The following is a 23,373-nucleotide window of genomic DNA, read 5'->3' on the forward strand; positions in this document are numbered from 1 at the left end:
CCAGCAGGGCACTCCAGCTTAGTGGAGTTGCCCGCCCCCTCCGGCCACGGCCCCCACTTTTGGCGGCAAGGCTGGAGGGAACAAAGAAAGCAACAAGGAGGAGTCACTGGCCAGTCAGGACAGCCCCTAAGGTGTCCTGAGCTGAGGTGACTCTAACTTTTAGAAATCCTCCATCTTGCAGATGGAGGATTCCCCCAATAGGGTTAGGATTGTGACCCCCTCCCCTTGGGAGGAGGCACAAAGAGGGTGTACCCACCCTCAGGGCTAGTAGCCATTGGCTACTAACCCCCCAGACCTAAACACGCCCTTAAATTTAATATTTAAGGGCTACCCTGAACCCTAGAAAATTAGATTCCTGCAAACTACAAGAAGAAGGACTGCCTAGCTGAAAACCCCTGCAGAGGAAGACCAGGAGACGACAACTGCCTTGGCTCCAGAAACTCACCGGCCTGTCTCCTGCCTTCCAAAGAACTCTGCTCCAGCGACGCCTTCCAAGGGACCAGCGACCTCTGAATCCTCTGAGGACTGCCCTGCTTCGAAAAAGACAAGAAACTCCCGAGGACAGCGGACCTGCTCCAAAAAGACTGCAACTTTGTTTCAAGAAGCAGCTTTAAAAACCCTGCAACTCCCCGCAAGAAGCGTGAGACTTGCAACACTGCACCCGGCGACCCCGACTCGGCTGGTGGAGAACCAACACCTCAGGGAGGACCCCCGGACTACTCTCCGACTGTGAGTACCAGAACCTGTCCCCCCTGAGCCCCCACAGCGCCGCCTGCAGAGGGAATCCCGAGGCTTCCCCTGACCGCGACTCTCTGAAACCTAAGTCCCGACGCCTGGAAAAAAGACCCTGCACCCGCAGCCCCCAGGACCTGAAGGACCGGACTTTCACTGGATAAGTGACCCCCAGGAGTCCCTCTCCCTTGCCCAAGTGGAGGTTTCCCCGAGGAAGCCCCCCCTTGCCTGCCTGCAGCGCTGAAGAGCTCCGTTGATCTCTCATAGACTAACATTGCAAACCCGACGCTTGTTCTAAACACTGCACCCGGCCGCCCCCGCGCCGCTGAGGGTGAAATTTCTGTGTGGGCTTGTGTCCCCCCCGGTGCCCTACAAAACCCCCCTGGTCTGCCCTCCGAAGACGCGGGTACTTACCTGCAAGCAGACCGGAACCGGGGCACCCCCTTCTCTCCATTATAGCCTATGCGTTTTGGGCACCACTTAGAACTCTGCACCTGACCGGCCCTGAGCTGCTGGTGTGGTGACTTTGGGGTTGCTCTGAACCCCCAACGGTGGGCTACCTTGGACCAAGAACTGAACCCTGTAAGTGTCTTACTTACCTGGTAAAACTAACAAAAACTTACCTCCCCCAGGAACTGTGAAAATTGCACTGTGTCCACTTTTGAAATAGCTATTTGTCAATAACTTGAAAAGTATACATGCAATTGAAATGATTAAAAGTTCCTAATGTACTTACCTGCAATACCTTTCAAACAAGATATTACATGTTAAATTTGAACCTGTGGTTCTTAAAATAAACTAAGAAAAGATATTTTTCTATAACAAAACCTATTGGCTGGATTTGTCTCTGAGTGTGTGTACCTCATTTATTGTCTATGTGTATGTACAACAAATGCTTAACACTACTCCTTGGATAAGCCTACTGCTCGACCACACTACCACAAAATAGAGCATTAGTATTATCTATTTTTACCACTATTTTACCTCTAAGGGGAACCCTTGGACTCTGTGCATGCTATTCCTTACTTTGAAATAGCACATACAGAGCCAACTTCCTACACTGATGTAAGGCTTGTGTCCGGTTGCTAGAAATACATGCTGGCACTTGGGTCTGTAATGGTACTCTTTTCTTTTTTCATGTTAACATATCCCACATCATTGTGCAATCCATGTAGACTGGTGTATGACAGAGAGACTGGGAAACCCAAGGGCTATGGATTCTGTGAATACCAAGACCAGGAGACTGCTCTCAGCGCCATGCGGAACCTGAATGGTCGCGAGTTCAGTGGCAGAGCACTACGAGTGGACAATGCAGCCAGTGAAAAGAACAAGGAAGAGCTGAAAAGTGAGTCTGGTGCAGCGTAATGCAAGCTTTTGCCCACACCTCAACTCCTCTGAAATGTTGTTACAGTACATGGCTTCTTTCTATGCATGTTCGAATTGTTATTATTATTTATTGTCTCTTCAACATTATCGCTGTTTTCAGAAGTCTAAAATGGGTAAGGCTATGATCTATAAGAAAGGTTGGTGAGATTTTTGTTGTTGGTAGCATTGACTATAAATCATTTGAAGAAGGTAATGTATTTTAAAGTGTTCTCCTGTTTATGGAAGGACATGCTCAATTGTGTAAAAACAGCTTTTAGTGCCCACATCCTCAACCTTTGACTGACTTCCTCATCCAGTTATTCAGATCTTCATCTTCTTATATTGAGTTGATTTCACATAGCTTCAATAATTATTCAGTAAGTTGGTCTTCTTTTACTGGCAGGTCTGGGAACAGGGACTCCCATCATGGAGTCACCTTATGGAGAGCCAGTTAGTCCAGAAGAAGCCCCAGAGTCGATCAGCAGAGCAGTGGCTAGTCTGCCCCCCGAACAGATGTTTGAGCTCATGAAGCAAATGAAGGTGCGTAGGACTGGAACAGAATAATGTACCTGAGTTAGTAACAAACACACATTCTCTTTCGTTTCACTGACCATGGGTGAGCAGCCATCCTCTCTCTCTGCAGTGTTTTTAGGCAGGTATTGCTGATAGTTGATTAGTGCATGTTTACTAATGTTCCGTTATGGCCTGAACATGTAGATTAACCAACTCCAGTGGACTGTCTTTGCGCATATTGAGTTAAGGTGCTGATGAGTGTCTCTAACTCAAGACTCTTGATGCAGACTGAAACTACCCTAGTGTGTTGTGAAGGTAAGCTGGCCATCTGGGAGACATTGAAGTGTTTAGCAGTAATGATTTAATATGATGCATCATACATATAACGTCTGAGGGCTAGTGTGAGGAAATAGGGTGGTTTGTTATGGTGTGGTTGTGCAACCTCACTGTGTAATACACTTGCCAATTCCTTTAGGTCAAGCAAGATTTGTCTGTAAAACCCTCAGCTCAACACTGGGTAGCTGTTCCACTGAGCAGCAAGGCTTACACAGAGGAACAAGAGTTAAACATTTAAACAACTCCAAAACAATTGGAGAATAAATCTACTCTGCGCTAAGAAATCTGACACCAATGTATCAAAATAGACTGTATTTTATAAGATTCTAGACACTAGAACAAAAGAGATAACCTGGAGGATTCTGGAGCTATAGATTTTACAAGCAATAATAAATCCAAGCAATTTCACTCAACCGCGAATAAACCTTGGAAAAGTCAAAGAATTAGATATTTAGAAGTATTTGGGGCGACCAACTCCGCCAGGAGCTAGTTATGGGGACCAGCAAGATCCTCAAGAACAGTTGCCTTACCAAAAGAAGCAGTCCGTCAGCAGGTCCAGGCATGTTATCCATGTTGCAGTAGATTCCTATGGAGTGATCCTGATAAAAGGGATAGCAGATGCCGAAGATGCCCCAAGGATGGTGTGGATGCGACAGAGTCAATGGGGTTCTTCCCTCGTGGATTCCTCGGTCCATGGAGATGGTGAGGGAATCCTGTTTGCAGGGTTGCTGTGTGTGTCAGCAAACTTGGATGCAGCTCTGTGTGTTGGGTCTTGGTCCTGGTAGCGGTTTGAAGACTTTGGGGTACCAACTTGACTCAGCAGGCTTCTTCAGGAGTTGTGCCCCTATGATGCAACAGGAGGCCAGTAGGCTGGCCCTTGAAGTTCTCTTGGCTTGACTGAGCTCTGGCTACAGCTTCAACATGAGCAGGGCATGACATGCACAGTCCCTTTTTTCGCTAGCCACTAAGTGCAGGAGGTTCAGTCTTCATTGGTGCAGCCTTACTGTGCTGGTCCCTCAGTGCAGCAGGGCAGTCCTCCTTCAGTCCTTCTTCCAAGTTTGTTCATATTGGAGATCTGGGTGTCAGGGATTCCCTATTTATCACCAGAAAATGCCCTCTGGGTAGAATTCGGTTGATAGCCAATGGGCTACCTTGTCCCTCCCCCTCCTGATGACCACTTCCTGGGAAGTATGGCATCTGGCTATTCCAGTATGCACCATTCTGCTCTCTTCCAACATGGTGAGACTCCTCTTTCGACACTCGGAGCTCCCTAGCCCACCCCCAGAGGTGTAGCTTTCAGGGGACCCCTGGAAAAACTGGTTTGACAATTGGCTTCTCCTCCTCTGTCCCCATGCCAGCCTGTCTACCTAAACAATAGAGCCGCCCCTCTCCCAAGTGTTCCCCATTTGCCCTTCAAAAGCTGGCTTTGCCTTTGAAGCATACCTTTTGGGTTAGCACCCGTGTGTCTTCTTGCCTAGGGGTAGTAACACCTTCTCCATTGGCAGGCCGCTTTTGTTACCTTTCCTGGGAGGTGTTCGCACATACAAGCCTGTTGTACATCACTAACCGTAGGCAGCTAAAGAGGGGGCACAACTAGTGCTGCTGGCCACGAGAGACACTTCAACTTACAGGCTCTGGATACCCATCGTACCATCTATTAGGGACTTAAAAGTAAGTCGGGTCATGCCAGTTAGAGAGAAGCCAATTAAACCTGAAACAGAGCAAATTCACTGAGTCCAGTCTAGGAGGGTTCAGGGCATTTCAGAGTCATTACAGCACTACCTAGTGGTCAAAATGGGGGCAAAAAGTCAGGGTAAACCTGCAAGAAGCCTCTTTCCTTACAGCTAGCATCTAGTGTCTGTAGGGATCATTAATTGGGCCTGGAAAAATCTACTTGCCCACTCCCTATGGTGAGTCATACTTCATCAAGTTGAGCTATTTTTAGGACCTACTCGCCCCTTCTGGCGAGTTGACACAGAACAGGTATTCTATTCAGTCAGAAATTGAAGGCGCAATAAAGATGCCTTTAAATCTTGTTCTTATCTTGTGACATTTGCTCTGTTTTCAGAGACCGAAGTCAAGTCAGTTTGTCTTCTTACAATTACTTTTCCTTCTGATTGCATAGTTCCAGGATTTCGTAAGGGAAACTATCTGACTTGCAGTACAGAGAGTGTGAAATGAAAGGCTGTAGGGTTTGAGTTTTCCTAACACACATTTAAATGACCAAGTCAGCTGTACAAACATGACCAAAATAGATTTCAGTGGTTGTGAAAGCCCATTTCTGTATTTCTGTGTGGTGAAAAAAATATATTTTTATAGGATGAAAACAAATCAGAATACTTTACTTGGTAATGTGCTCATGATAAATATGTTTTCTGAACCGCAATTTGGGATTGTTAATTGTAGGAAAGTAGCCTCTTTCTAGCTTGGTTACCCCCACTTTTGGCCTGTTTGTCACTGTGTTCACTGGGATCCTGCTAACCAGGACCCCAGTGACTGTGCTCTCTCCTCTCAGTTTGGTTGCTGGTAACATTTTATCCCAACAATTGGCGTACTGGTCCACCCATGTAAATCCCCAGTATATGGTACCTAGGCACACAGGGCATTGGGGTTCCAGGGGATGCATATGGGCTGCAGCAGTTATTTTGCCTCCCATAGGGAGCCCATGCAAAGGGTTCTTCAGGCCAGCCATTTCAGTCTGTGTGAAATGGATGCACGCACCGTTTTCACTACAGGTCACCGCACCATGTCGCTGTAAGTCACCCCTATAGTAGGCCCTCCCAGCCCTGAGGGCAGGGTGCATGTCCCTGTGTGTGATTTTACTGGACTGCATGCACCCTTTTTCACCTTAAGTCACTATAAGTCACCCCTATGGCATGCCCTCCTAGCCCAGAGGGCACAGTGCAAGTACCTGTGTGGGAGTGCAGGGATGCCATTTTATATGTGTACTGGACATAGGTCAGAGGGTGCCTCTGACATCACCTGCCAGGCCTGGCCACTTAGATGCTCCCAGAGGTCCCTCCCAACCTTGGCTGCAATATGTCAGAACCCAGGGACCCTCTGGAGGAGCTCTGAGCACCACCCCTGGAGAAATGATGGACAGGGGAGTGGTTACTCCTCTTTCCATTGTCCAGTTTCACGCCAGAGCAGGGACTGGAGGTCCCTGAACCAGTGTAGACTGGTTTATGCAAGGAGGGCACCAAATGTGCCCTTCAAAGCATGCCAGTAGCTTGGGGAGGCTACCCCTCCCAAGCTGTGTAACACCTATTTCCAATGGGAGAGAGTGTTACCCCCCTCTCCCAAAAAAAATACTTTGTTCTGCCTTCCTGGGCTTGAGCTGTTCCAGCAGCAGGAGGGCGGAACCCTGTCTGAGGGGTGGCAGCAGCTGGAGCTGCCTGGAAAACCCTGGAAGACTGGTAGGAGCAATGCTGGGGGTCCACTAAGGAGCCCCCAAAGAGCATGGAATCATACTTCCAATACTGGCAACAGTATTTGGATATGATTCCGACATGTTTGATGGCAAACATGCCTATGTTTGGAGTTAGCATTATGTAGCTGGACATAGCTCGTGTGTGACCTATGTCCAGTACACACACAAAATGGCGACCCTGTACTTTCACACAGGTACTTGAACCCTGCCCTCTGGGCTAGGAGGGCCTGCCATAGGGTTGACTAATAGTGACCTAAGGTGAAATGTGGTGCATGCACCTTTTCACCAGGCTGCAATGGCAGGCCTGTAGAACACTTTACATTGGCTACCAATGGGTGGCATAATACATGGTGTAGCCCATGGGGGATCTCCTGGTACCCCAATTCCCTGGGTACCTATGTACTAAGAACTTACATGGGGGGGTGCCAGTATGCCAAATGTAGGGTGAAAGTGGTACAAGGTACCAAGTTAGAAGGGAGAGAACATGATCACTGGGGTCCTGGTTAGCAGGATCCCAGGGAACACAGTCAAACACACGGACAACAGGCAGAAAATTGGGGTAACTATGCCAAGAAAGAGGATACTTTACTACACCTGCCCTGCATTCACCTAGTCTGGAAGATTTGTCCTGTAAGTTGCTGTGGAATACCTATTTGCCGTATGTGTTTTCTCTCCCATAAGGCAACATTGCAGCTTCAGAAAATTGTACTGTCGATTTTTCAATACTGTAAAGATTTCTCTTGCAAAACAAACTTAACTGATAGTATTGATTATTGTACCTAAACCTATAGAAAGACACTTGTTAGTTTTGTAAATTGGTGTGGATCTACTGATTGAGACGTGTCTCACATTCCTGTCAATCTTTCCTGTCTGAGAAGCCTAAGACTGCTCAGCCACACTAACCCCTAAGAGAGCACCTTGGGATTGCTAGACCAAGCACTGTCCACTTAAAAGGGAACCCCTGGACTCTTTGCATGGTATACCTCATTTTGGTGTAAGCGCCGCCTTTCTACAAGTAGATTATTCAGGTTACCAGATTGCCATATCTAGTACAATTTTTATGATTTTTCAAGGCCTGTTAATATGGATTCACATGTGAAAAGGGTTCCAGGAGTGCTTGGATTTATTGATATACGCTTTCTGGAAGTAAAATAAGATATTGATGTTAGTAGCTTTGGATCTGGTAACTTCTCTGAAAGGACCCACTCTGTTTATAACCAAAGATGCCATTTAAAAGTTATTTGATTAGTTGCTGCATCCAAACCAAGGGCCTTATTATGACCTTCACAGAGGGATTTCCCCCATCACAAATGTGACGGATATCCCATCTGCCGTATTACAGTCTCCATAGAATGTAATCGGATCATAATACAGCAGATAGGGTATCAATCACATTTGGGATGGAGCAAACTCCTCCGTCAAGGTTGTAATAAGGCCCCAACTGTCAGTTTACACGCCTAGTGATTTAACCAATAGCAGTACTGATATTTTAAAATGTTGTTTGTTGAATCCTCTGGTGTGGTTAAAGATCAGCTTTGAAAAAAAACTGTCTGGTTTAAGGATCATAGAAAGCCAATTCCTTTAATGTCATTTTCTGCAGCCCAATGAATTTGGTGAAATGAAGACAATAGCTTGTATGTGTTCCAGAATGCCTTATTGTGTGTAACACAGGCATTTATGCAGTTGTAATACACCAGCGGTGTTGATAGAAGTCTGAAAGTCTTCATAAGTGTACTTCTGTAGCCTTGATTTGTTTTGGAATTCACAATTTGTTTGTTTGGGTTTACTCATATTGTGGTATGTGTGTAACCAAAGCAACGTTGAATTCCAAAACACTGTAAGGCTGCAAGAGTGTATTCATGTATTCATACCCATGACGAGGCTTAAAAGCCGCTTTATGACAGTTGGTACTTTGAACATTTTGGACTTTGAGGAACCTGGAAGTGGTCTGAAAATGTCTGGAAAGGCCTCTGGCTGTTCCCGGACCTTGAATGTTTTTATCCTTAAGGAGTTCTGGCATGTTTTGTGTAACCTATTAGATTACATAACATAACACCTGAACTGATTTTAATTACTTCTCCTCTGTATTGTCTTTAACAACATCTGCTTATTTTCAGTTATGTGTGCAAAACAGCCCACAAGAGGCACGAAATATGCTTCTGCAGAATCCACAGCTGGCGTATGCTTTACTTCAAGCTCAGGTGGTGATGAGGATCGTGGATCCAGAGATTGCTGTGGCAAGTATCTCCTCTTTTACACTTCCTGTCTGTTGTGAGAAGTTTAGAGGAACCAGTTTGATATCCAAACTTGCTTCACATTAATACGCTGTTTTGTTTCTACCTCAAACCCTCAGAAAATCCTACATCGTCCAGCCATTGCAACTCCTCTCAACCAGCAGCAGCCTCCAGGCCCGGCAGGCCCTCCCCCAGGTCCACAGACGAATCAACCTAATCCTGCAGGGCCTAAACCTCAGCAAATGGTAACTGTAAATCCCATCTCCATTATCCTAGATGCTACATTGTCACTTTCTGCTTTGAGACTGGTACAGTGTACAGTTCTATAAGACTGACAGCTTTTTAGTGCTAACTTAATATTTTAATAGTTTGGAGACAACATAATCTATTGCATTTGAAAAACAATGTACTTAGTGACAAGGTTATAGGTATACGATAGGTAAAACACATTTTGAAACGTAGTACAGTGATTGTGCATTTTCATAAATCATTTGTATTGATTTTAATAACCATTAATGGCAAACAAAATCATATATTGGATATTTGGGAAAGACCAAATGAGCATCTGAGTACATTACAGCTGGAAGTCAATAGTTTACTCAAGGTTTATGATGCCACATATATCTTGGAAACAGATCATGGCCAACATCTTGGAATGAATCCCATCGGGCCCCCATATTTTACTGTGTTTTCCTTGGACACCCTCTCAAACTCATCTGCCAATTAGCAGATTAGTGTGAGAGCAATGACTCAAAACCGTAGCAGTTCATTTAATGCAGGTGCTCTGTCAGATTTACAATAAAATGCAATATCTTGCTTAGGTAGAAGGAAGACCACCCATACATACCACTGTCAGCAGGGATCACAAAGTCTGTGATATGCCTTTGTCACCTAGTGGCTCCAATCTCGTCTTGGCCTCTAACAGATTAAATTCTGGTAAGGCAAGCAATTCTGCCCAGTATGGTTCTATGATGTGTTGTGGTTGCAGATACTGATAAATCTGGGAGCTGTGAAGGACAAACTCTTCCTTGAGTTCCTAAGGACAAACTCTTCCTTGAGTTCCTCAAAGGATTTCTTGTGGTTCCCTACACATACAGCACCTAGTTTGGAAAACCTGATGTAGTTCTATGCTTGAAAGCCAGACAACTTTGACAGCTGAGTCAGCCATGTACCTTGTTGCAGCATGGTGTCTTGTGTAAGCGTGCCGTTGTACATGTGCCACTGTAAAGCTTTGTGCTGCAGTCTAGTATGACCCTAGTAATTGGGGAAGCATAGAGGAAAAAGACTGGGGTCTTTAAATAAATTATATTTGGGTGTGATTGACTCTGCTCCCAAAGAAACAGTCATTGACCGAGCTGGGCTACCCAATAAACAAGCCACATGTTGGACACTCCCAGTCCTCAGTCTGAACATCATTTTTGTTCATTTGTCAAAGGGGGGGATCCCTAATTCTACATCGTAGAATGCTCGCTGATAGTCGTAAACGTTTAATATTTAGACACTTTGGGGGTCATTCTGACGCCGGCCTGACTGGGACCGCCAGAATACCGCTGCGCGGTCAAAAGACTGCCGCGGGTATTCTGGGTTTCCCGCTGGGCTGGCGGGCGACCGCCAGAAGGCCGCCCTCCAGCCCAGCGGGAAACACCCTTCCATGAGGATGCCGGCTCCGAATGGAGCCGGCGGAGTGGAAGGGGTGCGACGGGTGCAGTTGCACCCGTCGCGATTTTCAGTGTCTGCATGACCGCGACTGCCTGAACCTAAAGTCCCGACGGCTGGAAAAGACCCTGCAGCCCCCAGCACCTGAAGGAACGGAACTTCTGTGCAGGAGTGACCCCCAGGAGGCCCTCTCCCTTGCCCAGGTGGTGGCTACCCCGAGGAGCCCCCCCCCCCCCCCCCCCTCCCCTGCCTGCACCGCTGAAGAGACCCCTTGGTCTCTCATAGAAAACCATTGGAAACCCGATGCTTGTTTACACACTGCACCCGGCCGCCCCCGCGCTGCTGAGGGTGTACTTTTTGTGCTGACTCGTGTCCCGGGGCACCCCCTTCTCTCCATTGAAGCCTATGTGTTTTGGGCACCTCTTTGACCTCTGCACCTGACCGGCCCTGAGCTGCTGGTGTAGTAACTTTGGGGTTGCTCTGAACCACCAACGGTGGGCTACCTTGGGCTCAAAACTGAACCCTGTAGGTAATTTACTTACCTGCTAAAACTAACAATACTTTACCTCCCCCAGGAACTGTGAAAATTGCACGGTGTTCACTTTTAAAACAGCTAAATGTGGTTTATGTGAAAAGTATATATGCTACTGTAATTATTCAATGTTCCTAAAGTACTTACCTGCAATACCTTTCAAATGAGATATTACATGTAGAATTTGAACCTGTGGTTCTTAAAATAATCTCAGAAAAGATATTTTTCTATAACAAAACCTATTGGCCTGGAATTGTCTCTGAGTGTGTGTTCCTCATTTATTGCCTGTGTGTATGTACAACAAATGCTTAACACTACTCCTTGGATAAGCCTACTGCTCGACCACACTACCACAAAATAGAGCATTAGTATTATCTCTTTTTGCCACTATCTTACCTCTAAGGGGAACCCTTGGACTCTGTGCATGCTATTCCTTACTTTGAAATAGCACATACAGAGCCAACTTCCTACACTTATCTATACTGCATAGGCAGTGTGAGGTTGGCATGGCACCCTGAGGGGAGTGCCATGTCGACTTATTCGTTTTGTCCTCACCAGCACACACAAGCTGGCAAGCAGTGTGTCTGTGCTGAGTGAGGGGTCTCCAGGGTGGCATAAGATATGCTGCAGCCCTTAGAGACCTTCCCTGGCATCAGGGCCCTTGGTACCAGGGGTACCAGTTACAGGGGACTTACCTGGATGCCAGGGTGTGCCAATTGTGTAAACAAAAGTACAGGTTAGGGAAGGAACACTGGTGCTGGGGCCTGGTTAGCAGGCCTCAGCACACTTTCAATTCAAAACATAGCATCAGCAAAGGCAAAAAGACAGGGGGTAACCATGCCAAGGAGGCATTTCCTTACACCTAGCATTGAGCTTCAAAGGCTCAGGCTTCGTGTTACAATGCCCCAGGGCACTCCAGCTAGTGGAGATGCCCGCCCCCTGAACACAGCCCCCACTTTTGGCGGCACGTCCAGGGGAGATAATGAGAAAAACAAGGAGGAGTCACTGGCCAGTCAGGACAACCCCTAAGGTGTCCTGAGCTGAGGTGACTGACTTTTAGAAATCCTCCACCTTGCAGATGGAGGATTCCCCCAATAGGATTAGGGATGTGCCCCCCTCCCCTCAGGGAGGAGGCACAAAGAGGGTGTAGCCACCCTCAGAGCTAGTAGCCATTGGCTACTAACCCCCCAGACCTAAACACACCCCTAAATTCAGTATTTAGGGGCTCCCCAGAACCAAGGAACTCAGATTCCTGCAACCTAAGAAGAAGAGGACTGCTAAGCTGAAAAACCCTGAAGAGAAGACGGAGACACAAACTGCTTTGGCCCCAGCTCTACCGGCCTGTCTCCCCCCTTCTAAAGACACTGCTCCAGCGACGCTTTCCCCAGGGACCAGCGACCTCTGAATCCTCAGAGGACTGCCCTGCTCTAGAAGGACCAAGAACTCCCGAGGACAGCGGCTCTGTTCACCCAAGACTGCAACTTTGTTACAAAGGAGCAACTTTGAAACAACTTGCGTTTCCCGCCGGAAGCGTGAGACTTGCTACTCTGCACCCGATGCCCCCGGCTCGACTTGTGGAGACCAAACACTTCAGGGAGGACTCCCCGCCGACTGCGAGACCGTGAGTAGCCAGAGTTGACACCCGAGCCCCCACAGCGACGCCTGCAGAGGGAATCCCGAGGCTCCCCCTGACTGCGACTGCCTGCTCCTCAGATCCCGACGCCTGGAAAAGACCCTGCACCCGCAGCCCCCAGGACCTGAAGGATCCGAACTCGAGTGCAGGAGTGACCCCCAGGAGGCCCTCTCCCTTGCCCGGGTGGTGGCTACCCCGAGGAGCCCCCCCCCCCTTGCCTGCCTGCATCGCTGAAGAGACCCCTTGGTCTCCCTTTGATTCCTATTACAAACCTGACGCTTGTTTGCACACTGCACCCGGCCGCCCCCGTGCTGCTGAAGGTGTACTTTCTGTGTGGACTTGTGTCCCCCCCGGTGCCCTACAAAACCCCCCTGGTCTGCCCTCCGAAGATGCGGGTATTTACCTGCTGGCAGACTTGAACCGGGGCACCCGCTTCTCCATTGAAGCCTATGCGTTTTGGGCACCACTTTGACCTCTGCACCTGACCGGCCCTGAGCTGCTGGTGTGGTAACTTTGGGGTTGCTCTGAACCCCCAACGGTGGGCTACCTTGGACCCAAACTTGAACCCCGTAGGTGGTTTACTTACCTGCAAAAACTAACAAACTCTTACTCCCCCCAGGAACTGTTGAAAATTGCACGTGTCTAGTTTTAAAATAGCTATATGTGATTTATGTGAAAACTGTATATGCTATTTTGCTAATTCAACGTTCCTAAAGTACCTACCTGCAATACCTTTCATTTGAAGTATTACGTGTAAATCTTGAACCTGTGGTTCTTAAAATAAACTAAGAAAATATATTTTTCTATACAAAAACCTATTGGCCTGGAATTGTCTCTGAGTGTGTGTTCCTCATGTATTGCCTGTGTGTGTACAACAAATGCTTAACACTACTCCTTTGATAAGCCTACTGCTCGACCACACTACCACAAAATAGAGCATTAGTATTATCTCTTTTTGCCACTATCTTACCTCTAAGGGGAACCCTTGGACTCTGTCCTTACTTTGAAATAGTGCATACAGAGCCAACGTCCTACACACTCACACTCTTCACTCATTTCCTGTCTTTCATTCATACAGTTTGAACTAGTCTGAATGGCTCCTTCGCATTGAGGAGTTGGAAAGTGAGATAAAGAGGGACATGTAGGTCGCTTAGTCCAGGGCTCTCTGGAGTGTGTCACATGAATTTCTGATGCAGCTCACACTTGTAGTAAATACACCTGGTATAACCAAAAATTGCAGATTGATGGGCTGAAGACCGAATATAGACTTCATTAAAACTGTTGACTAAACTTTTTCAGCTTGTTACACCTCATTGTTCTGTCACTGCAAGTGCATGTAAAGAAACGGGAATACTGGGGTAAAGACCATTTACTAGGCTGTATTTGAGGATGTTGTGAACACCCTAAGATGATGTACGTTATTGAGGTGTCTCTTACTTCCCTGTATGCTTTTTGTGTATCGTTTGAGTTATTGATGAGGTGTTTTTTTTGGCTTTCCTGTACAGGGTGGAATGCATGTGAATGGTGCGCCTACACTGATACAGCCTTCACCAATGCAGGGTGGACTACAAGGACCAGGACCTGTGCCATCCTCCTTACCAGGACCTGTGCCTGGTCCACCAGGAGGTTAGTTGATTTCTTTAATTGCTTTTTTGTCTTGAAATTCATTCTTTCTGTTTGGATAACCCAGCTTGCTGTAGCTTTCTGGTGACACCAGGAGTTGCATATGACTTTGTGTCTAATTGGTTGAAATTGGATGACAAATTTTGTTGCACTTCAAAAGGTAAAAATATTAGTAATTTTATTTTGATATACATTCCTTTCAAAATGTAGCTCTTCTCCCTTGTTGAAACAGTTTTGGTAAATTAGTGATAGGATGCATATGATCACAATGGTAGCAAGCGTTCATTGGTCAGCAAATACAGTAGCATAGGTGAACTGCCATTTCCAAACCCATATATCTGATAAGCTGAATAAACCATGTCTGTAATGTGCATTGTTGGGCATCCTCAAACGCAGTCACCTAATAAATTTGGATTTGCTCCAAGTAAGCGGAGTACGAATTAAAGGGTCACAGATTCCGTTACAAATCATCAATCAGTAGTCTTGAAGAGCCTTGCAACCGATTTTTAAGGAAAAGGTCTGTAACGTCCAGCTTCCACACATTAATCTTATCATACACACCTAGCTTTCTTGTTCTTTGCACCTCAGTAATACATCATTATTCTCACTTTAAAGAGAACATTAGTCTGCATTGTGCAGCAATGTTTCGCCACTGTGGTAAGAAATGTTCACTGGAAAAGAGTAGATCATTTGGGAGCTGGCTTGCTGACCTCCGAATGAATTTGAGATTATATGTTATAATAGTACAGAATTTCAATTTCTAAACAAAAAAACGGTTTTATTGGTTTATATAGAGTAATACACTGGCTTTCCTCTATATTATATCACGATTTGATATCTACATGGTGTGCAGAAAATGACCGTGATTCTTCAAGAAAAAATGAACCGTTGCCTCCTGATTGAGTGTGATCCTGAGAGTTGTACTCGAAACTTGTTAATAAGCGAGGTTTTTAAAAAGTCAGGTTTGGGTTTGTTGTGTACAGGAACTTATTTGAGCTATCAGAATCTGAAGTTACCCTGGTATAATAAAGGCATAGTAGCTTGAGATAAATCATGATACTTAAATGCAGGCTTCTTATAGTATATTTTTAGATTTGAACTTTGTGTGATTTAGAAATTGGAGTATGTTAAGACAAACATCTGATCCAAACAGTTGACAAATTGAAAAAAAGTACTGTTGACAAACATGTAAAAGTGGTGTTCTCTCAGCAGTGGACACTTCTTGTGTGCTGCTCCTTCCCTTTTCTTCTTATGACTTGGCTTTGCTGACGATATAAAGAATCAATTTGGGGAGAGGTAGAAGTATCGGGAATTGATCCACTCAACTTCAAGATACATGCAAAATAAAAGGGAGTGTCGCCACTAGGTGTTTTGGGTGAGGACTCGATGAAGCATGCCACTAGTAAATTCTATTGATGATAGTGCTTCTTAAAAATCCTAAGGATTCTCTAATTAGGAGAGGCGTCTTAGTGGCTCCACTCCCCTTTGATAACTTTGTTATGCTTTGGTGCAGCCCGGCCTGCTCAGGTGTCTGTTCACTTTCACCAGTGGTTGCATAGACCTTTGAAGGAACATTGGGAACACAGTTCTTTTGACATTATGCCTCCTGCCCAGGATTTATATATGGACGTGAAAAGGGAGTACTATGTGCACCACCTAACGATGTGTATCTATAAGTCAGTTGGGTAGTCCGCGGTTTAAAAGGGGAATGTGAGACAGACTTTTTGTTAAAGTTCTCTGATTACAAGTAACATTTAGGTGGCGTGAGAAGCAAGTTGTGCCACTGCTGGCGCAGTAACTGATATCAAAATGAATGAGCTGTTTGGGCACACCAGAGTATCGACCTGGACTCAGGATATTGATACAGGAGTACTAGCGTGGACCCCCCTTTCTTGTAACACACATATGCCCATGGCCTCCTACCTATCACATCCCAGGGCTGGCAGACTTGAAGGAGACAGGGACTGTTGCAAACACAGCATGTGTGCAATAGTATGTATGGTCATTCAACTCTATTTCCGAAACCAGTACATTTTCACTCTTCCTTATTTTTGGTGAGCATTCTAAATAAACATGCACAGTATCATAGACATTCTTCATATGTACCTCTCCTGTCCCCTTCAAAAAGCTGCCTGTAAAAGGAGAACAGCAGCTGGTGCACATGCTGCATCCATTCATGAGTGCTGATTCTGACTTGAGCCCGTTTCCAAGCCACTTCATCCTGCTTTATCCCACTTTACATCCTCCCCATTATGTGATTGCATTAACGGCCTTTAAAATGTTAAACATGAATTAGTTGATTTTTCAGTAAGTATTGTTGGCTACAAACTAGGAACCTAAGTTAATTTGTAACTTGCCGAAGAGGTTTTATTTCAGAAATACTTTGTTTCACAGGCGGTATGCAGCCCCAGATGGGAATGCCTGCAGGCGGACCAATGCCAATGGATAGGGGACCAGGTAAAGAAACATACTGTTGTTGGGTTTGTACTTGATGCAGTTTGACATTCATTCAACTGTGCTATATTGCTATAATGGGCATCTAGCATGTGTGCTTTGAAGTGCTAGGGAACTGGACATTGTGTTAAGAGAGTGATTTATTTTCGGCCAAATACAAGGGTAGTAATGGACAGACCACACTGAAATCTATCATCTGAAACAAACATTACATGCGGTAGAGACTCCTCTACCAGCGAAAGAGGGTTTTTCCTATTGGAGTGGTCAGCTCTGCATTGAAGGGTGAAGCTTGTCTCCACCATTTACGCAGGAGACACCTTTTTCATGATTCCTTAGTTCTGAATGGGGGTAGAGCTGAGCCTTGAGACAGTCACTATTATGGGGATCGCCTTCATAACTATTCTGAGGCAGAGGCTTCTGAGAGCCAATACCCACAATTAATCTTCAGACCTTTGGGGCCCAATGTCTCGCACAAGATCGGCCAAGAGCATTTGCAAGATTATCTGTGGCTGGAGAGTCTGACAGACAGCCCTTCTCTTCTTGCCCTTGCTACTCCAGAAACACAATTGGGAATTGGGTAATTGTAGGAAGTTGGGGAATTGTAAGAAATTGTGTTTTTGATTGAGGGGGAGTCAAGAGCCTTCTGAAGCAACAACTGCAAGCCCTATCAGGATAAACAACAAAAGTAATTAACCTCTGGTAGCTTGGCACAAAAGCCGTCAGGCTTAACTCGAAAGCAATGTGTAAAGAATTTATGCAGCATACAAGCAGTAAAAAAGTGAAAAAACAACACAAGAAAAATCCCACACCAATTTAGAAAAAGAGTAATATTTAATAAATAAAATTACGCCATATAAATTAAATCCAATCAGTCGAACAGTAGTTAAAAATTTTAAAGTTTTAAATGAAAAATTGCTCCTAAAAGATCAAAGTGCCAACTGCATATATCTGGTTGTATGAGAATGTGCTAAAGTCAAAAGTTAAGGCTGCCTGCGGTGTTGTTCAGTTAGGCTACACAAAATGGATTAGGCCCGGTCTCAGATTACATTTGGACTTAAAAGAAAAGTTTCTGAGGAGGTAAAGTTCAGCGGGGTAAGGCACCCAATAGTGTTTGAGAAGACATCCTTAATGGAATTTGAAAATCTCCAGCAGGACGTAGTTGCAGGCTGTTGCCGACAAGGTCTCTAGGAGGCAGTATGTCCCTCCTAAGAGGTCGAGCTGAACATGATTTGCTGCTGCAGAGAACAATGTAGCAGGAGCTACAGCAAAGTCGGGCCAACCAGCGATGCACCTTGGGCGGATCAGTGAGCAGGTAGGTCCCTGTCTTCAGTTGGTTCCCAGGCCACATTTTAGTGAAAAGTATTTTTAAGACTCAAGTTTCAGGTTTTGGGTACTTGAACACCTTTAACACCACTTCCAAAGCTCCAGGATTGTTTGGGCACAACCTGGAGGACAGGACTCACTTGAGGTAGTTTGCAGGTGCAGGGTTTGAGGTTATTGGAGTGTGTTGAGCCTCTCTAACTCAGAACAGGCAGCAGCCAGACAAATAGTCCTTGCAATCCCTCTAGTAGCCCCGGGTTCAAGCAGTAAGGAAGGCCTCGAGCAATAGGGCAGTTCTCTGATGGTACAAGAAGAGATTCAAGCAGCAGGGTAGTTCTCTGGTAGTAGCAGAGCAGTCTTCTGTGGTACAAGGCAGGCTTCAAGAAGCAGGGCAAGTAGGAAGCTGGCCTGGTGTGTGGTGAGTACCTATGGTATTATCACCCTATCCCAAGTCCAGGTATCCCCTATTAGTGAGGTGTGGTCAGTGTCTAGGAAGCCAGGCTCTCTAGAGGTAGCTGTGGATGAGCAGCCAAGGCTTATCTAGGAGACATGCAAAGCTCATCCATACCCCTTATAGGGCCAGATGTAGGTACTTGACAAATTGCGACTTGCAATTTGCGAGTCAGAGCGACTCGCAAATTGCAGCTCGCAATTCGCGATGCAGAAAGGTGTCTCAGACACCTTCTGCAACTCGCTATGGGGTCGCAAAGACCCACCTCATAAATATTTATAAGGTGGGTCGCAGTTTGCGACCTCATAGCAAGTCTAGGCACTCACGGGAATGGTGGCCTGCTGGAGACAGCTGACCACCATGTCCGTGACTGCTTTTCAATAAAGCAGTTTTTTTTTGTCTTTGCAGCAAAACGAGCTGCAAATAGAAAAAAATACCGAAACCTTTTAGTTTCGGTTTTTTTCAGAGTAGGTGCTCTGAAAAAATATTTTTGTGAGCATTCACAAAGGGGAAGGGGTCCCATGGGGACCCCTTCCCGTTTGCGAATGAGTTACCATCCACTTCAAGTGGATGGTAACTGCGAGTTGATTTGCGACCGCTTTCGCGGTCACAAATCAATTCTACATCGCGGTGCAACTCGCAAATAGGAAGGGAACACCCCTTCCTATTTGCGAGCCTGAAACACATTTTGCGAGTCGGTACTGAATCGGAAAATGTGTTTCTGCATCGTGTAAGGGCTTTTGCACCTCGCAAACGGCGTTTTTCGCCGTTTGCGAGGCGCAAAAGCCTTCCTACATCTGGCCCTTAGTCACACAGCACTTACAAAGACAAAGAACTACACGGTTTACAAAAATACAGGTAGTGACAAATACTATATAGGCAATATTCTACTAGCAGGTGAGTAAACACACTATTACGGTCACCTTAGTTTTCAGAAATGAGCGTAGAAAGCAATAGAAAACAGTGCAATAACGAAAGGCGATATTGACCCTAGGGGAGCCCAAACCATATACTAAAAAAAATGGAATGCGAAATGAGGGACCCCTTTGATGCACTCCTTAACTTGGTCAGACTGCCGATAGCTCCTGGATGTGACAGGCGAGATGTCTCGAGTGTCCACTGTAGGAAGTTGGCTCTGTATGTGCTATTTCAAAGTAAGGAATAGCATGCACAGAGTCCAAGGGTTCCCCTTAGAGGTAAAATAGTGGTAAAAAGAGATAATACTAATGCTCTATTTTGTGGTAGTGTGGTCGAGCAGTAGGCTTATCCAAGGAGTAGTGTTAAGCATTTGTTGTACATACACATAGACAATAAATGAGGTACACACACTCAGAGACAAATCCAGCCAATAGGTTTTGTATAGAAAAATATCTTTTCTTAGTTTATTTTAAGAACCACAGGTTCAAATTTAACATGTAATATCTTGTTTGAAAGGTATTGCAGGTAAGTACATTAGGAACTTTGAATCATTTCAATTGCATGTATACTTTTCAAGTTATTCACAAATAGCTATTTTAAAAGTGGACACTTAGTGCAATTTTCACAGTTCCTAGGGGAGGTAAGTATTTTAGTTTTACCAGGTAAGTAAGACACTTACAGGGTTCAGTTCTTGGTCCAAGGTAGCCCACCGTTGGGGGTTCAGAGCAACCCCAAAGTCACCACACCAGCAGCTCAGGGCCGGTCAGGTGCAGGGTTCAAAGTGGTGCCCAAAACGCATAGGCTAGAATGGAGAGAAGGGGGTGCCCCGGTTCCGGTCTGCTTGCAGGTAAGTACCCGCGTCTTCGGAGGGCAGACCAGGGGGGTTTTGTAGGGCACCGGGGGGGACACAAGCCCACACAGGAATTTCACCCTCAGCAGCGCGGGGGCGGCCGGGTGCAGTGTAGAAACAAGCGTCGGGTTTGTAGTGTTAGTCTATGAGAGATCAACGGATCTCTTCAGCGCTGCAGGCAGGCAAGGGGGGGGTTCCTCGGGGAAACCTCCACTTGGGCAAGGGAGAGGGACTCCTGGGGGTCACTTCTCCAGCGAAAGTCCGGTCCTTCAGGTCCTGGGGGCTGCGGGTGCAGGGTCTCTCCCAGGTGTCGGGACTTAGGATTCAAAAGAGTCGCGGTCAGGGGAAGCCTCGGGATTCCTTCTGCAGGCGGCGCTGTGGGGGCTCAGGGGGGACAGGTTTTGGTACTCACAGTATCAGAGTAGTCCTGGGGTCCCTCCTGAGGTGTTGGATCTCCACCAGCCGAGTCGGGGTCGCCGGGTGCAGTGTTGCAAGTCTCACGCTTCTTGCGGGGAGCTTGCAGGGTCCTTTCAAAGCTGCTGGAAACAAAGTTGCAGCCTTTCTTGGAGCAGGTCCGCTGTCCTCGGGAGTTTCTTGTCTTTTCGAAGCAGGGGCAGTCCTCAGAGGATGTCGAGGTCGCTGGTCCCTTTGGAAGGCGTCGCTGGAGCAGGATCTTTGGAAGGCAGGAGACAGGCCGGTGAGTTTCTGGGGCCAAGGCAGTTGTCGTCTTCTGGTCTTCCTCTGCAGGGGTTTTCAGCTAGGCAGTCCTTCTTCTTGTAGTTGCAGGAATCTAATTTTCTAGGGTTCAGGGTAGCCCTTAAATACTAAATTTAAGGGCGTGTTTAGGTCTGGGGGGTTAGTAGCCAATGGCTACTAGCCCTGAGGGTGGGTACACCCTCTTTGTGCCTCCTCCCAAGGGGAGGGGGTCACAATCCTAACCCTATTGGGGGAATCCTCCATCTGCAAGATGGAGGATTTCTAAAAGTCAGAGTCACCTCAGCTCAGGACACCTTAGGGGCTGTCCTGACTGGCCAGTGACTCCTCCTTGTTGCTTTCTTTGTTCCCTCCAGCCTTGCCGCCAAAAGTGGGGGCCGTGGCCGGAGGGGGCGGGCAACTCCACTAAGCTGGAGTGCCCTGCTGGGCTGTGACAAAGGGGTGAACCTTTGAGGCTCACCGCCAGGTGTCACAGCTCCTGCCTGGGGGAGGTGTTAGCATCTCCACCCAGTGCAGGCTTTGTTACTGGCCTCAGAGTGACAAAGGCACTCTCCCCATGGGGCCAGCAACATGTCTCTGGTGTGGCAGGCTGCTGGAACTAGTCAGCCTACACAGACAGTCGGTTAAGTTTCAGGGGGCACCTCTAAGGTGCCCTCTGGGGTGTATTTTGCAATAAAATGTACACTGGCATCAGTGTGCATTTATTGTGCTGAGAAGTTTGATACCAAACTTCCCAGTTTTCAGTGTAGCCATTATGGTGCTGTGGAGTTCGTGTTTGACAGACTCCCAGACCATATACTCTTATGGCTACCCTGCACTTACAATGTCTAAGGTTTTGTTTAGACACTGTAGGGGTACCATGCTCATGCACTGGTACCCTCACCTATGGTATAGTGCACCCTGCCTTAGGGCTGTAAGGCCTGCTAGAGGGGTGTCTTACCTATACTGCATAGGCAGTGAGAGGCTGGCATGGCACCCTGAGGGGAGTGCCATGTCGACTTACTCGTTTTGTCCTCACTAGCACACACAAGCTGGCAAGCAGTGTGTCTGTGCTGAGTGAGAGGTCTCCAGGGTGGCATAAGACATGCTGCAGCCCTTAGAGACCTTCCTTGGCATCAGGGCCCTTGGTACCAGAAGTACCAGTTACAAGGGACTTATCTGGATGCCAGGGTCTGCCAATTGTGGATACAAAAGTACAGGTTAGGGAAAGAACACTGGTGCTGGGGCCTGGTTAGCAGGCCTCAGCACACTTTCAATTGTAAACATAGCATCAGCAAAGGCAAAAAGTCAGGGGGTAACCATGCCAAGGAGGCATTTCCTTACACAACCCACCAGCCCGCCCACCCCCCCAAACGAAAGAGGATGAGACTAACCTTTCCCAAGAGAGTCTTCATTTTCTAAGTGGAAGAACCTGGAAAGGCCATCTGCATTGGCATGGGCAGTCCCAGGTCTGTGTTCCACTATAAAGTCCATTCCCTGTAGGGAGATGGACCACCTCAACAGTTTAGGATTTTCACCTTTCATTTGCATCAGCCATTTGAGAGGTCTGTGGTCAGTTTGAACTAGGAAGTGAGTCCCAAAGAGGTATGGTCTCAGCTTCTTCAGGGACCAAACCACAGCAAAGGCCTCCCTCTCAATGGCACTCCAACGCTGCTCCCTGGGGAGTAACCTCCTGCTAATGAAAGCAACAGGCTGGTCAAGGCCATCATCATTTGTTTGGGACAAAACTGCCCCTATCCCATGTTCAGAGGCATCTGTCTGCACAATGAACTGCTTAGAATAATCTGGAGCTTTTAGAACTGGTGCTGAGCACATTGCTTGTTTCAGGGTGTCAAAGGCCTGTTGGCATTCCACAGTCCAGTTCACTTTCTTGGGCATTTTCTTGGAGGTGAGTTCAGTGAGTGCTGTCACAATGGATCCATATCCCTTCACAAACCTCCTGTAATACCCAGTCAAGCCAAGGAATGCCCTGACTTGAGTCTGGGTTTTTGGAGCTACCCAGTCCAGAATAGTCTGGATCTTGGGTTGGAGTGGCTGAACTTGGCCTCCACCTACAAGGTGGCCCAAGTAAACAACAGTTCCCTGCCCTATCTGGCATTTGGATGCCTTGATAGAGAGGCCTGCAGATTGCAGAGCCTTCAAAACCTTCTTCAGGTGAACCAGGTGATCCTGCCAGGTGGAGCTAAAGACAGCAATATCATCAAGATAAGCTGTGCTAAAGGACTCCAAGCCAGCAAGGACTTGATTCACCAACCTTTGGAAGGTGGCAGGGGCATTCTTTAAACCAAAGGGCATAACAGTAAACTGATAATGCCCATCAGGTGTGGAGAATGCTGTTTTCTCTTTTGCTCCAGGTGCCATTTTTATTTGCCAGTACCCTGCTGTCAAGTCAAAGGTACTTAAGAATTTGGCAGCACCTAATTTATCTATGAGCTCATCAGCTCTTGGAATTGGATGAGCATCTGTCTTGGTGACAGAATTGAGCCCTCTGTAGTCCACACAAAACCTCATCTCTTTCTTTCCATCTTTGGTGTGAGGTTTGGGGACTAAGACCACTGGGCTAGCCCAGGGGCTGTCAGAGCGCTCAATTACTCCCAATTCCAGCATCTTGT

General features: G+C 46.7%; 1 protein-coding gene across 6 annotated transcripts in view; it reads left to right on the top strand.

The window, feature by feature from the left end:
• The window catches only part of CSTF2 (cleavage stimulation factor subunit 2), a 348,937-nt gene that overhangs the window by 35,486 nt on the left and 290,078 nt on the right, over window positions 1-23,373 (top strand). For 3 of the 6 annotated variants that reach the window (XM_069213200.1, XM_069213209.1, XM_069213227.1), the window contains exons 3-8: window positions 1,908-2,077; window positions 2,501-2,637; window positions 8,494-8,613; window positions 8,730-8,855; window positions 13,937-14,057; window positions 16,449-16,511. In XM_069213200.1, coding sequence (XP_069069301.1) covers window positions 1,908-2,077; window positions 2,501-2,637; window positions 8,494-8,613; window positions 8,730-8,855; window positions 13,937-14,057; window positions 16,449-16,511 — 737 coding nt within the window. The remainder of the gene's footprint in view (window positions 1-1,907; window positions 2,078-2,500; window positions 2,638-8,493; window positions 8,614-8,729; window positions 8,856-13,936; window positions 14,058-16,448; window positions 16,512-23,373) is intronic. The other 3 variants (XM_069213218.1, XM_069213237.1, XM_069213246.1) reach the window with 1 other exon arrangement.

This window comes from Pleurodeles waltl, chromosome 2_1 (assembly GCF_031143425.1).
Source record: "Pleurodeles waltl isolate 20211129_DDA chromosome 2_1, aPleWal1.hap1.20221129, whole genome shotgun sequence".
NCBI lineage: Eukaryota > Metazoa > Chordata > Amphibia > Caudata > Salamandridae > Pleurodeles > Pleurodeles waltl.